The sequence below is a fragment of the Pagrus pagrus genome, assembly GCF_965226575.1.
Source record: "Pagrus pagrus genome assembly, chromosome: 7".
NCBI lineage: Eukaryota > Metazoa > Chordata > Actinopteri > Spariformes > Sparidae > Pagrus > Pagrus pagrus.
In genome coordinates, this window is record NC_140191.1 from 18,706,045 (window position 1) to 18,719,697 (window position 13,653).

Here is a 13,653-nt window from a genome sequence, read left to right on the forward strand (position 1 = left end):
GTAAACAACACCAACACGCCATCGGTGTCAGCTCCCAGTCCAGACAGAGTCAGCCAATAGGAGTGCTAGCTGCACGGCTTACTGAGCTAACTAGCTAATGGCAGCTACAGTTGGTTTCTTTGGTGATATGCTGCCCCTCATTTGTCTAGAGTATGAATTCAACAGAAGGATACTTCTTAAATATTGCACATTCAGAGCCAAACGTTTACATTTTTGTTTATAGACATTAGAGCAAAACCAGCTCATATTTTAAATTATGGTGGTGATCAAAGTCGTACAGGTCAAGAATACAGAACTATAGATCCAAAACTGTGACTAAAAAGATACATAGTGCACCTTTAAGGGAAAAAACAGCTGAAAAACGCCCAAGTCAACAAAACTTATCATTTTTATTGACCAAATGTTACAGTTCCACTGTCACATCCTACAAAATACAAACAAGTTTGTTTATACAAGCACTGCTTGTAATCGTGTACACACCCTATGGGTCTTGATGCAGACTGATAGATGAATGACCCACTGACTATGGCAAAGTGGTTCCTCACAAACTCATAACCTATGTACAGCTTCAAAGCTCACTTACAAAAAAATAAATAAAACGTCACAAAAATAAAGAAAACATTTTCTTGATACTAAATTGTCCTCAGACTAGGCTGCAATCCTTAATCACATGCTGCCCCCTAGTGGCACACACTAACTCCTGCCAGCTACACTCAAGAGGCTTAAGTTTCATGCTGTAAAAAGAGGAGAAGGTCACAGCCATGGAAATGACAGCTTGCCCTGTGTGTAAGGAAGCCTCATCGAGAGTCCTAAAACATTACTCTGCTCGACGCAATCCATACATCAAGGCTGTAACCACAGACACACTCATAACAGTTTGTTTACAGTAAGAAAAAACAGACGCTTGTACTGAAAGCATTCGTGTAACTCGCTCAGGAAACAGTGAGTCCGTCATAAATACTGCAATCCAAGCCTTGTTAGGCAGCAGCGCATTTGATTTTTAAATGAAACACTTGGTTTTGACATTCAAGAAATTTGATAAAGCAACAAAGTGAAGATTATAAAATATGTGAATGAACCATTTCAGTTAGTATCCACTCATACATGAAAAGATCTGGACAAATTCACTCAATATTACCACTTCCAATTAAAGTACATGATACACACACACACATAAAAAAGATATTTACCATTTATAAGAGCATCTGATGCACAAGACATGAAGAACTGACCGCAGCAAAAACTTTGATACGTATACATTAAAAAAATAAAATAAAAACTCCACCTCCAACTCTGATTGCTCATTCATCTAAATACTGGGGTAATGTAGGTGACAGGAAGTGACAGGACATGATGATATAAGGCTATCTCTTGGGTTCTTTATTCTGAAATGGCTCACTATCCAGAGCACGCCATTTCAGCAAATCTAAACTGCTCTTTTCTGCACTCATTGTACTTTAGGTATTCCCAGATTTGCATATTAGCGAGAACTGAAACACTGTGGCTGTGACGTATGGCTTGAGGTTCTGTGGAGGGTGTGGAGGCATGTTCAGGGTGTCTTCGTAAAAAGGTGTTTAAAAAAATATCTCTATATTGTGCTTCCGAGTATTACTAAGATTTACCTCCATCCTGAAGGACACGTGTTGATAAAACTCACAGAACATAAAACCCCTCCAGGTGATGCTTTAACAACTCATTAGAATGACATCTCGAGATGGCAACACACAGCATGACCAACCACTATGTTAAAGTTTCTTTGAAGCCAGTGATACAGAGCAGCATCAAACGCACTATAACTCCTTCTGTTCTCTTAAAGTTACTGGATGTATTCAGGGTAGCGGGATAAAGCCAAGGTCGGGTGCGTCACCCAGAATCAGGGTGGTGCGGCTCAGCGACGGCGAGGGAGAAGCCAGACGGAAGGCTGGGTTGATGGAGTGCAGCGAGTCCCTCTCCCTCTTGCTGATCCTGCTGAAGGGAGGGCAAGGCGCGAGCATGGGCTGGCAGGCGTGCTGTCGTGAACAGCTGGCAGAGGGCGAAGGTTCTGGGGAAGGTGCTGGCGCCGTGCAGGAAACCTCTGGACCCAGAGGGGTGGTCTTTGGGGTACCAGGGGGGCACAGGCCATGAAAGTCAAAGGAGTGGACCACCATCTCCAGCATGTCCTTGGTGCTCTGAGTGCACTGTGTAAGGAGGAAAGAGAAAGAGAAGTCAGGCAAAAGGAGAAAATGGGAGTTTGTGTTGAGAAAGGCTAAACAGTTAAACCAGGACAAACATAAAAAAATCTGCAAATGTCATTAAAATGATTAGTTTAGAAGCACAGTGAGAGCAATGATAGCACTGATGGCGGCATTGTGAAGAAGATTCAAATGGAGATGCATGGAAGAAGTGAGTTAGATGCAGACGATGCCACAAGAGTTTAAAGTGAAATGTGTGTGGAGAAGCCGCTTCTTCATGTGATTCTTCTTGTCTCTGATAAAAGTAGAAAGGGAGGAAAAGTTTATGCAGACAAGAGTAAGATCGTCAGCCTTCAAAAACAAGCTCCATCCCATCGTGAGTGAGTGAGTGAGCAAACATTAATGACAGGATGGTAGTGAAGCATGCACATCCACAAGTAAGGCCACATCCATCACTGCACACCAATCACAAGATCTGCCCCAACTGCATTTGGGTTGAAGCAAAAAAGATCTTAGAAAATAAACAAGCTGTTTAGATGAGCATGATTCCAAACCTTTAACACAAACTATGTTATGAAGAAAAGACGCAGAGGTGAATGGCAGGTGAAGAGATGTTCAGGGTGATCGGTTGAACCCTACTCTTACCATCGACCCGTCTACATGCAGCAGTGCCCTCAGGCTGTGCAGGACAAAGCAAAATCCTGACAGTTCTCCTCCTAGCAGGGTGGAATGGATACAGTACAACACTGAGTGTCAAGTCTTTCCACTAGAAATCATGTTACAGGCATATGAAATAAATAAAATCATCTGTTTACCAACTCTTTGCAAACACCTTAAAATCTTCAAGTGAAGATGTGAAAGAAATGAAGACACAAAGTAAAACTCAAAGCAGAGACAAAATCCCAAAATACAAAAATAATGTTTATTTAACACATAGAAGAACACTTTTTAGGTGAATAAAATGTTTGTAAAAATAGAAGAAGTAGATTTAAGAAAATAAAGCAAGGCATTCGATATACTAACCATTTTGAGTGACAAACTTATTCAAGGCATGTGACAAATGATCTCTGATAAAGTGCTGATAAATCTAATACAAAATATGATCCATTACCACTTGCATGTCTTACTCAAAAGCAGTAATTAAGTCCTTTGTGTGCTTACACCTTCACCACAACATACAAGCAAACCCCACAGAACAGTAACAAGGAGGTAGTTACAGCAACAAGTTGAATTTCTAAGCGAACATAAAGACAAGTCAAACATCAAAAAGGTGCAAGGTGAATATTTCTGCAGCAGTCTGACAACTCAGCAGCTCAACAATGACCTGAACAAATGGTTAAATTTCTGTGCTGTAAAAACTCTTAAAACTCTCAGCTCTCTTTCTTGCATTATTAACTGCTCAATGAAGCCAAACTTTTACAGGGGCTTTCCAAGACATGTTGTTCTGAAGCTCAAAGAACAAATGACACAGCAGTATTATTTCAGCGTGCTGCACAGTGAAAAACGACCTCTTCAGTAGAGGTCTCTGCTGAACGTCAGCTCCAATTAATCATTTCTTCTGTGGACATTTGGCCTTACATTGTGTGTCAGTTCAACTCCCTAATCAGCCATTCCTCACTGCTTTCTGGTGTCATAATAATACATATAAAATGTGCAGCTTCATACACTGAGCACAGATTCAAAGAACTGCATGTTCACAACTCTACTTGAGGGACTGAAGCTGGAAGTCTGGAGGATGAAGGGGTGAACACAGAGTGGAGAAGGCACACAGGGGGGCAGCCTAACAACAACACAGGGACTACGGGACAGTCGGGACCTGGGAGGGACCACAAGCTGGTTCACCCTACCATGTGAGCGTCGTTCTTGGCGACGAATGGAGGCAGCTCCATCTCCGAGGCAGAGGGAGCAGGAATCGGCTCATCGAGAGGGAGGAAGCCTCTTCTGTCGATCAGACTACAGAGCAGGAGAGAGGACTGTGTTATGGTGTATTTAAACATAAGTAAATGTTCATGACGTATTTTCACTGATGCTGTTCAGCTGGAAATGTTTTTAGACCCTGATGAGTGAGATAGAAGGTGAATTTTATAAGACATTTTTTAAAATGTGTGTGGGGTACAAAGCTTGTATGGGATGGGGGCATGCATACTCACCTTGGGGGCATGGGGCCACATAACGTCGCACAGCAGTTGGTTATAATACTGTTATGACTGTACGGATTCCCAGACTCCTCTGCAGCCCTTTTACTCGACCAGGAGCCCTTTATCTGCACAGTAAATACATAAACAGTGAATGGATAAAGTCTATTGTTACAATCGTGAACTGAACTGTACCAGATAAAAAAGGGACACGAGTACTTACATCTTCATTTGTTGTGAGGTTGGAGGCTACTAAGTAAGTATGGAAGCCTGAGAGGCCCAGAATAGACCAGATGGAGAAGAAACAAATCACCAACTCCACCACAGTGCACAAAGAGTTAAGGCATCATAATCTGAAAATCAGCAAATGCTTATTTAAGACAGACAGCATGTAAAGCTGATGGCTGAAATCTATGACATGGCTGAACATGTGTGTGCAAGCCGTTTTCGTCATCTTTTTTCCCCAAATCATACTCAACATGATTGGTCAACAGGAGTTGGACTACAAACATAAACTGGCACTCTTCTGAGACCAAAATCTTGTGCTTGTCTCCAGATTCTGCATTCATATGCAGATATCTGTTAAAAGAAATCACATTTGTTTGAACCTTTCTGACATATACTGTACAATTCATCACAGTTAACATGACACATTTAAAGCTGACAGTCACAGTTAATGAATCTACTCACTGGTGCTAATTTTAAAATTACGACTGATGCAAGAAGTTGCTAAAAAAAAATCTAATCAAATCATCTGCTCTCTGAGGCAACCAGTAAGGAATACAGTTAACGTAAACACGCACACACACCGAGTCCAACAACATGACATAATGTCATGCATATCGTGCGTACTATGAGGAAATTGCCAAATCGAACCACTCTGTAGTCATGCAGTCTATATTAGTCCTGCCGCTGACATCATCTCACAAGGACATGAGGCAGCAAACCTTCTGCTGGAAAGCCATCTGCCTAAAAGCACTGCTTTGCTGGATGCTAACTCTCTGATCCTATTAAGCGGGGGCTTAGGCCGAGGAGCAGTGGGAAATGCTTTGTTAACAGTGTAACTTGTGTTATTTCTTGGCACAAAACCGCAGCAAATTTTAAAAGATCTCATCCATCTCATAAACAGCATGATTGTGTGATAATTTGGTTCGTACAAAGGATATCTGCCAGGGCTCTCTTGAATGGCTTGAACAAGGCTTTTAGATGCTTGAGAACCTGGAGAGAAAAGAACAAATCGGAGAAAAAAGCAATTTTAAAGTTGTTCTTGATAACATGAGAGGAACATCATATGACTGCTGAGTGCACTTGTGTCGGTTCATTAAGTGAGAGTACTTACGCAGGGTAATGTGTGTGATGACGCAGCCAAATATGAAAGACGTCAGAAAAGACAAAGAGATGATGAAGCTGTAGAAAAAGCGGTAATTGCGCTTTCCCACACAGTTCCCCACCCATGGGCAGTGGTGATCAAATCGTTCTGGGTGTGAAAGAGCAGTATACATACCAGAGATCAGAGACATTGGTACAGTTGCTGTGATGTACAATAGCAGTAGGGCTTAATAACACCTAAGAGGATGCACACCAACTTAGGTCTTTCCTGTTCCACTGAAAGTATGGGTTCACATTTTTTAGGTGTGTAAGGTGTCCATATGGTCGTTGAAACCATTTTACTTGCTGTAATCATTCATCCTGTTCATTCTGACCCATAAAGGGATCCCTTCCTGATGTGACTCCAATGTTAGCAATAAGGGAATAAAATCACTCCTTGTTTAGTTTAGCTAAAGGTATTGTGAGGCTTCAGGACCATTTATATACCACATTAAGCGCATACATGTTGATTTGGCGGTTGACTCCTTTCCTACAGATGTGTTTTTTTTTCTGCTGTGTAATGTTTGACATCATCAACGTGGTAGAAATGGACAAGTATTTAGATACCAGAATCCTTAATTTCAAAGTGTGTCATAGCAATGTGGTGGTAAAGTTCGATTCATCTTACCACCTTAAAAGAGCGACCAAATCCTGGTTAAATTTAGCAACAAATCTGCACTCATGTCTAAGTATTGTGTTACCGTTTCATGCTGTACTCAATTGAATGCATTTCTTGTCACATTGTTTTAATTTATTTTCAAAATAACCCTTAGGGACGGGTGTTGCCAATTAGCATCTGCTATAAACACTATGATACGTGCATCATAGTTCCAGACTGTTCCAGTCAGTCTTCTGATCGGAGCTGGAGCGGATAAACTTTGTGACTTCTGCAGAGTCATTTGGTGCCAATTGTACCCTTTCCCACAGAGGACAAAAGCCAGATGTTAGTGGGTGTTTTTGTCCAACGTGAAAGGGATGCGAGTAAGAATAATCAAGTAGGCATCTTCAGTCTCTTTTTTAGGGTTGCTATCCCTCCACCACAAGACAGCAAGTAAACACAATTGGGTTAAACACAAAGAGGGATCTTTGTACTAAAAATACTTCAACTTTGTTAGGAACGCACTTGATTTGATTAACTCAGATTGCTGCGGCGTCGTACTGGATACAGCTAGATTTTGGAATACATTTTTGCATAGAAGGAGGTCTGTGGATTGTCCCCCATTTCTTCTATTGGAATGGCATTAGGAGAGGATCATTCAAGAGAGGAGGAATAATTATAGCAAGCACAGATACTACATGTGGATATGTAAGTATTATTTTAAGACAGACTTGAAAAAATGTGAATCTATCCTTTAACAGAACAGACCTTTAGGGCCGGCAAAAGAGACACTGCAGTCTTAAGTTTAATTTTGCAGCAGGTTCTCAGTAAGTCAACTAATTTGAAGTCTAACTCTGAGGTACCACACATTCAAAACACAGATCAGTGGGTTAAATATAGGAAGCATGAAACAAACAAATGGGCCCCTCCTGCCTGGCAGTATGGCATGTTCCTTTTGGCAATGATACCAAGTTGTTGAGTTTAATTAGTCCAGTTGGCTTAAGTGGTAACTTCCCGCCAAGTCCTTACCAACACAGTTGTCACACAGGCTGCAATGGGAGGTCCGAGGAGGGCGGAACGTTTTACAAGTGAAGCAGTATTTGAGCTTTACCACCTGCTGGTTGATGAGGATCTCCTTGGTTCGCGGTGGGGGGCGATACGTAGAGGATCCTGAGGTATCTTAAAATAGAGAAGACTCACTAAGACTTGCACACTTGATCAAAACAGGTCACCCGTGAAGCACTCAAATGAAACAATAAGGGGTGAAAACATATACATAAAGCTGTGTCTAGCTTTTGTGCTCTTCAACTATGACAGAGAGTAAGCTGCTTAGGTCTTGGTCCGCTCTTCAACAAGAGACACGCGTCCCTCAAAGATCCCCCATATGGCAAAGCTCTTCTACCCCATCTGTCTCACAGCAAGTATTCAATTCCAGGGTGTGCCTTACCTATCTGCTTCTCTATGTCTGCTGCTTCATCTGGGGTGGCCCTTGGTAGGATGCCAGGATCTGTAAAGCTGGTTCTCAGCAGGGAGGTGACGACAAACATAAAAAGCACCCCACCAATCACAGGTATGAAGACGGTCAGATGCTCCACCAGGAATGGGCAACTGTGAAATGAAAAGACCATTAATCCCCAAGTACATTGTGACGAAACATCGCTCAAAATACAAGGGGAATGAAGCAAGGACCTTTCATGATGCATTCAGGGACCACCGGAAACAAACACACAAAAAGGACATTTCTAGTTACTCACTCGAATGCAAAGAAAAGGCCACATGTGACAACAATAAGGCCCAGTGTCAGAGGAAGGACACCGCTCTGTCTGGCCAGGATGATTCGTCCATCGCAGAAAAACCTGTTCTTCCCGGGGAACACTTCCCATTTCCTCCGCGGCCGCTGCGCACTCTTCCCGGCGTGGTTCTGTGCGGACGACGGCGACACGGACAGCGCCCGTGGGTCGATCTGCTGGTACTCGCAGTTCTTCATCATGTAAACAGCACCGACACCCTTCGGCGGTAGCTAAAGGCACACACGAAACTCTCTTTTCTCGCCGCGTTTTTGAGAGACAGTCCTCTCAGGAGTCAGTCATTGCACACTGATTTTCTGCTCGGTCGGTTGGCGTTCAGTTGCCCATCCTGGAAGCTAACGCTAGCTAGCTAACGGACCAGCAGAGGCATTCTTCACCGTAGCAGAGTTTTACGAGCTGAAGCAGTTCCAGAGTTGACTCGAGGCTAACTACCATCTTTGGTAGTTACATTAAAGCCATTCATACACGTTGGTACTCATTTTTTGGTTATATTAGCTCGTCTTTTATCAAACATTCAACACAAACAGACGGGCTCAAGCTTCTTGCGGCAGTTCACGTTTCCTTTTCTTGCCGTCAGCCAATGTACGTCACGGTGACGCTGCTGACGCACTCAGCCGGGGCTGACCGCTGATGTGTACGTACAGGAACACATGAGGTGTGGCTGCAGATGATGTGTAGATCAGTGGTGAGCAGCAGGACCTGTACTGCGATTATCTGTGTGGACTGGCACAGAGATAGAGGTGGTGTTGTTGTACTTCTACTGTCTGCTACTTTATACGTCCTCTCCACTACATTTCATAGGCATATATTGTACTTTCTACCCACTGCATGTATTTAATGATAATAGCTGATAATAATAAATTAAAGGGGGCACTATGTAGTTTTGGAGAAGAAATTCAAACTCAGAATTTTAATATTTACAATATGAATGAGGTAATAATACAAACCGAGGAATAACCCTAGCCTAACCCTAACCCTATTTTTCCATAACTGAATAAACAAGCTGTTCTCAGAGGAAAAATAAGGTCCCCAGAGCACTGTTTGAAGTTAGAAAGGTGGCAGGGTCCACCACATATAAACAAAGTATAACAGTATGTGATTATGTTGTTCTTTAAGGTCAGTTTGTTTATTCTGTTTATTCAGTCATGAAAACAAAGAGAGTTTGTTTATTTAGTTTGTTTAGACATAAAAAAAAATCAGTCAATGAATTTCTTCCCCAAAACCACATAGTGCACATTTAAGTTATTACATTTTGTAATCAACTTTTTATAATTACTTAATTTTATCAGCAGTCAGACACACACACAAAAACACTTGATTCCAAAAATCAGAAAATTGCTGAGTATCGTATCCAATAATCAGCCTGGCTGATAATCGGTGGACCCATATAACACAATATCAATATACTTACATTGTAGTGAAAAATTTAAATGACAGCGTCATTTACTTTTATTTCTATTTTAGATACTTTAGTACATTCAGATTTAATATCACTATTTAATATCAGATATATCATACATTTAAAATGTTATATTTTAAGAGTACTCAAGTACTTGAAGTGCTATTCGTACGGGTGACTTTCACTGTTACCAAAGTAATTTTTTAGCATGATGTCTTTACTTTTACTTAAGTACAACAATTGGGAACACCACTGTTCATTGCAAACAAGCAAAACAAGTATGACCAAAATATAATCCTGATGTGTGATGCCTTGAATGCTATTGGTCCCTCCACATTTGGAACTCAGTGGGGAAGGAGTAGAGGTGTCCATTTGTTTGTCTTTGTTAAATGTATTTATAGCACAAGACTTAAAGAGATGTGACATTGAATCATCATTCAGACTCTTAGTAATTCAGCCCGTCTCACAACTGTAACCCATATTCAACATATTTACTTCATATGGCCAAAACCATCATGCTAAAATCTATCATGTTCACCAGAGAATGTGAGAGAAACATCTTATGTTCTAGTTCGATTTTATTTGTCATACTGTATCTGTATCTGTGTCTGTCTGTGCTTGTTTGGAGAAAAATCCTTTCTACATAAAAAAAGAAACTTTAAAGGGTTAGATGGTGCACTAAATTCTTTCATGAGTGACACAAACCTCTAGCGGTTTTAAAGAGATGTCTGCAAGCATTAGGACTAACTCTGGACTTCACGTCTGCGCCAATTACAGTGCAGTAAAGGATCCGTTTTGTAAGTAAACCATGAAAGAAAGAAGCCGAAGAAACTGTGTACACGTGTAAGGAGAGAGACGGAATGGATTTTGTGTGAGAAAGAGTTAACACACATTTAAGTACATATGTACATACAATGTAACAGTTTTGCATTAATGCCTCAAGAAGGGTTGCCATAACATGAAAATAAAACACAATTGAGGATCCTTTGACAGCAACAAAATCTTTATTTTATTTTTTCATTCACATCCAAAAATCCTAATTTATAAATTGGAAAAAGTCTTCCAAACATGCAGTGCAATATTAAACTGCGTAAACAAAAATGGATGCTTTAGCAAGAAATAAAAATAGATTTTTTTTCAAGTACAACCTTCCTCTTCCCAAGATTTACAACCAAACAATGTTCAGTTAAATTTCAGATGTATTGTACATATGAGTTTGTTCTTAAACACATTAACAGATAGATGTGCTGAATCTGATTAGTTGGCTTTTGCATGAATAAATCGGCATCAAAAATGTAATCATCTCAATAAGTTCTATGTAGGACTGAGCGACGTAATCACAATTTTTTCTGACAAACAAAATGTTGCATTCAGGTTTATTTACACAACAATTTAACAGTTACTGGAAAACAAAAATGGACTATTGATGATGTGTGTGGATTGATATCATTTACAATATGGTTGTGGCCCAGTCCTACGGAGCAATATTGCTGGTAAAGTTCAGCGTAACGTTTTAAGTCATGTCCATGGCAAGAAGTTACAATGCAGTGCGAGGCCCACCACCCAGTAAGAGAGGAAGTATCCCAGGATGCTCTGTGTGGTTGTAGAACAGGTGGTGAAGTGTGGCAGCAGAGCGACGATGGGGTTTTGAGGTGTGTGCTTGCATCCATTTCTGGAATGAGTCTGTAGCTGCATGCTTGGGTTGGATGTCTTCCTTCGATGAAGCAGCGGTTCATTGAGGAGGAGCAGATGAGCACTTATCCAGAAGGGCACAGGCGACGAGGACGCCATGAATCTGGTTAGAACCTAGAAATGTGGATTGGAAATGGGAATGAGTGGAAATCAACAACCAGACAGATTAAATCTTGCACGTTCAATAGATTAATTGATTTACTTACCTGTACGTGCATGCACAATGTTCCAAACACCAGAAGTACTGTTGAATGTACGACATACACAAACACTCTGGGGTTGAACAATCCTGGTGTGGGCTTGTCCAACCCTTTATTTGTCTCCCAAAGTCCGAGTCTCATACACAGTTCTGGATTCGTTTGAAAATATGCATAAGCTGCCATTATGCCGAGGGTAGCCATAGGTAGAGCCAGGATAAAGTTAGGTATCTGCTTTAGCTCGTAGTAGCGGAGGAAGCCCACATCCCAGTATACATCCTGGATGTGAGAATAAAGCAGTGGAAGGGGTCTCATGCACCAGAGGGGTGGTGGGCCATTTTCATCAGGCACCCGGTAGCCCTTCCGTTCAGCCAGCGACAGAAGGGCAGGGGGGATCCGTTCCAAAGAGACGGATGGTGTGCAAAACGTCCTATACCCGTAGTACTGGAAAGCACAGAAGGGAAGAGCAATAATTGCAGTTCCCAAGAGCGAGGTGAGCAGGAGACGGATGATGACCCAAATGTAGTGGAAGACTTTGCTGTGGCCTTTAATTGTCGTTCGATATACACGAATCTTGGAAATGGCATGCAGTGACGGAAGATACAGCAGAAACCCAATGTTAACAAGTCCGTTGGATCGTGCTGCAGTGGCTATACTGAGGGCCAGACATGCTCGGAAGGTGAAGCCTTTCTCCAGGAGGAACAGACCACCAAATGTGAGCGCGGCGAACAGGCTCTCTGAATATGCAGCGGTCATGAAAACATTAGCAGGTGTGATGCAGTACAGCAGGCTGGAGAGCAGAGCGAGGCGCCTGTCCTGGAGGACTATTCTACTCAGTGCATGCAGGGCCACCACACTCAGCAGGAAGAGGGCACTGTTCCCCAGAGCCACGGCCACCAGCAAACGCCCCCGCACGCTCAACCAGCTGCTCAGGGGCCACAGCAGCGTCTCTGCCAGGCCGCGAAGGACGACGGGGTAGAGGGGGAAGAAAGCGAAGTTGTGCTCGTAAAGGTATCCCCTCTCAGCGATGAAGAGGTAATGCTCGGCGTCCCAGTGGGAGAGGCCACCCAATAACCACTCCACTGTAGAGTCCAAGTAGAGAGGCTCCTCTGTCCGTGGGGGCCTGAACGCATCAGCATCATGGTCAGGGATGGCAGCATTCAGGACAGCCTGAGGAGGAGTATTTTATATTAAAATACATCTTGAAAACAAACCACACAGGTGTACAGACACTTTGTGTTATGTAGGTCACAGACAAACACATGTATTCCCCTGAGCACTTTTCATTAGCTACCACGCACTAACAAGGTTAGTTAATAATCAGGGGAAATGTACCAACATTACGTTAGAGCTATAAACTGGAAGCTTGAATAGCAAATTATAAGAGTCACAACACCCCAACTCGCCTGTAGCTTACCTGCAGAAACAGTGACAGAGCCCTGGTGACTGTGGCAAACTCCACGACTGCTCTGACATCCATGGTCATTGATGTGACGGACAAAATGTGAACAAGCCGGTTGTGACGGGCCTCAGCATTGTCGCTGCTACGAGACAGTCACCGCTGGGTCCGTCATGTTTTCTACCACACATAGCTAGCTAAAATAAATATCCGGGGAAATTTGTTTCTGCGAGTTAAGCGTCTTCATCGGTTTGACAAATTTAGGAAAGGATAAGTATTGAATTTACTGGACGGCCACCCGTCTTGTAGCAGGGTTTGTTGTCGTTCAGGTGCAATCTTTGTCCTCACATCCTCCTCCTCCTCCTCCTGCTGCTGCAGCCAGACTCGTTTTCGAATGGGACTATTCACTTCCGGTGTAACGGCAAAACTTCAAAATAAAAGCGCCTGAGCCCAGATGAGGAGACGCTTGTTCACCGTCTCAAAACTGAAACATGAATTTAATTTAAAAGAAGCAATAGCTTTACTGACCATGACATTTCTATCATTTATATTTGATTGAATTAAGATTTATCATCTGATTTGATAAGATTCTATTGTTAGAATCATCATGTGACGTATTTCCCCCTCCAGCAGGTGGCGCTCCATACCATTTTTAGGACGCACATGGCATACATCCAAAAAATGTGCAAGCATGGTTTTTACCCATCTTTCTAGTCTATTACGTTTGATTTGCTTGTATTGAAGGTGCATATTTAGTAATTGGTCTCATAATTGTAGATTTAAAGATTTCCTTTGTTTATCTGAAATCTCATGTATATTAAACATGCACTAATTGGTTTTTATATGAAGGTATATGCCAAAATGTTCGTACAGACAGACAGCCTGT

General features: G+C 42.1%; 2 protein-coding genes across 2 annotated transcripts; both read right to left on the bottom strand.

The window, feature by feature from the left end:
- Positions 1 to 370: 370 nt before the first annotated feature.
- zdhhc18a (zDHHC palmitoyltransferase 18a) lies at positions 371 to 8,651 on the bottom strand. The gene is made up of 9 exons (XM_084357503.1): positions 8,027 to 8,651; positions 7,720 to 7,880; positions 7,302 to 7,451; positions 5,646 to 5,783; positions 5,473 to 5,524; positions 4,530 to 4,632; positions 4,322 to 4,434; positions 4,019 to 4,124; positions 371 to 2,177 (listed from the first exon to the last, which is right to left on the bottom strand). Exons 1-9 carry the CDS (start codon positions 8,260 to 8,262, stop codon positions 1,830 to 1,832), a joined length of 1,407 nt encoding a protein of 468 aa, XP_084213629.1. The 5' UTR covers positions 8,263 to 8,651; the 3' UTR covers positions 371 to 1,829.
- Positions 8,652 to 10,464: 1,813 nt separating this feature from the next.
- pigv (phosphatidylinositol glycan anchor biosynthesis, class V) lies at positions 10,465 to 13,177 on the bottom strand. The gene is made up of 3 exons (XM_084357112.1): positions 12,786 to 13,177; positions 11,378 to 12,538; positions 10,465 to 11,285 (listed from the first exon to the last, which is right to left on the bottom strand). The coding sequence occupies exons 1-3, from the start codon at positions 12,852 to 12,854 to the stop codon at positions 10,998 to 11,000; spliced, it is 1,518 nt and encodes a 505-aa protein (XP_084213238.1). The 5' UTR covers positions 12,855 to 13,177; the 3' UTR covers positions 10,465 to 10,997.
- Between the last annotated feature and the right edge of the window lie 476 nt (positions 13,178 to 13,653).

Excerpts from the sequence above, each read along its gene's own strand:
- zdhhc18a (XM_084357503.1), bottom strand. The coding sequence starts at position 8,262 with ATGATGAAGAACTGCGAGTACCAGCAGATCGACCCACGGGCGCTGTCC. Across the intron at positions 4,633-5,472 it reads ATTCAAGAGAGCCCTGGCAG|TGTGGTGGAGTTGGTGATTT; the intron begins ATATCCTTTGTA and ends CTCTTTGTGCAC. Across the intron at positions 2,178-4,018 it reads CCAAGAACGACGCTCACATG|TGCACTCAGAGCACCAAGGA; the intron begins GTAGGGTGAACC and ends CTCCTTACACAG.
- pigv (XM_084357112.1), bottom strand. The coding sequence starts at position 12,854 with ATGACCATGGATGTCAGAGCAGTCGTGGAGTTTGCCACAGTCACCAGG. Across the intron at positions 12,539-12,785 it reads CTCTGTCACTGTTTCTGCAG|GCTGTCCTGAATGCTGCCAT; the intron begins GTAAGCTACAGG and ends ACTCCTCCTCAG. Across the intron at positions 11,286-11,377 it reads CATTGTGCATGCACGTACAG|GTTCTAACCAGATTCATGGC; the intron begins GTAAGTAAATCA and ends CCACATTTCTAG.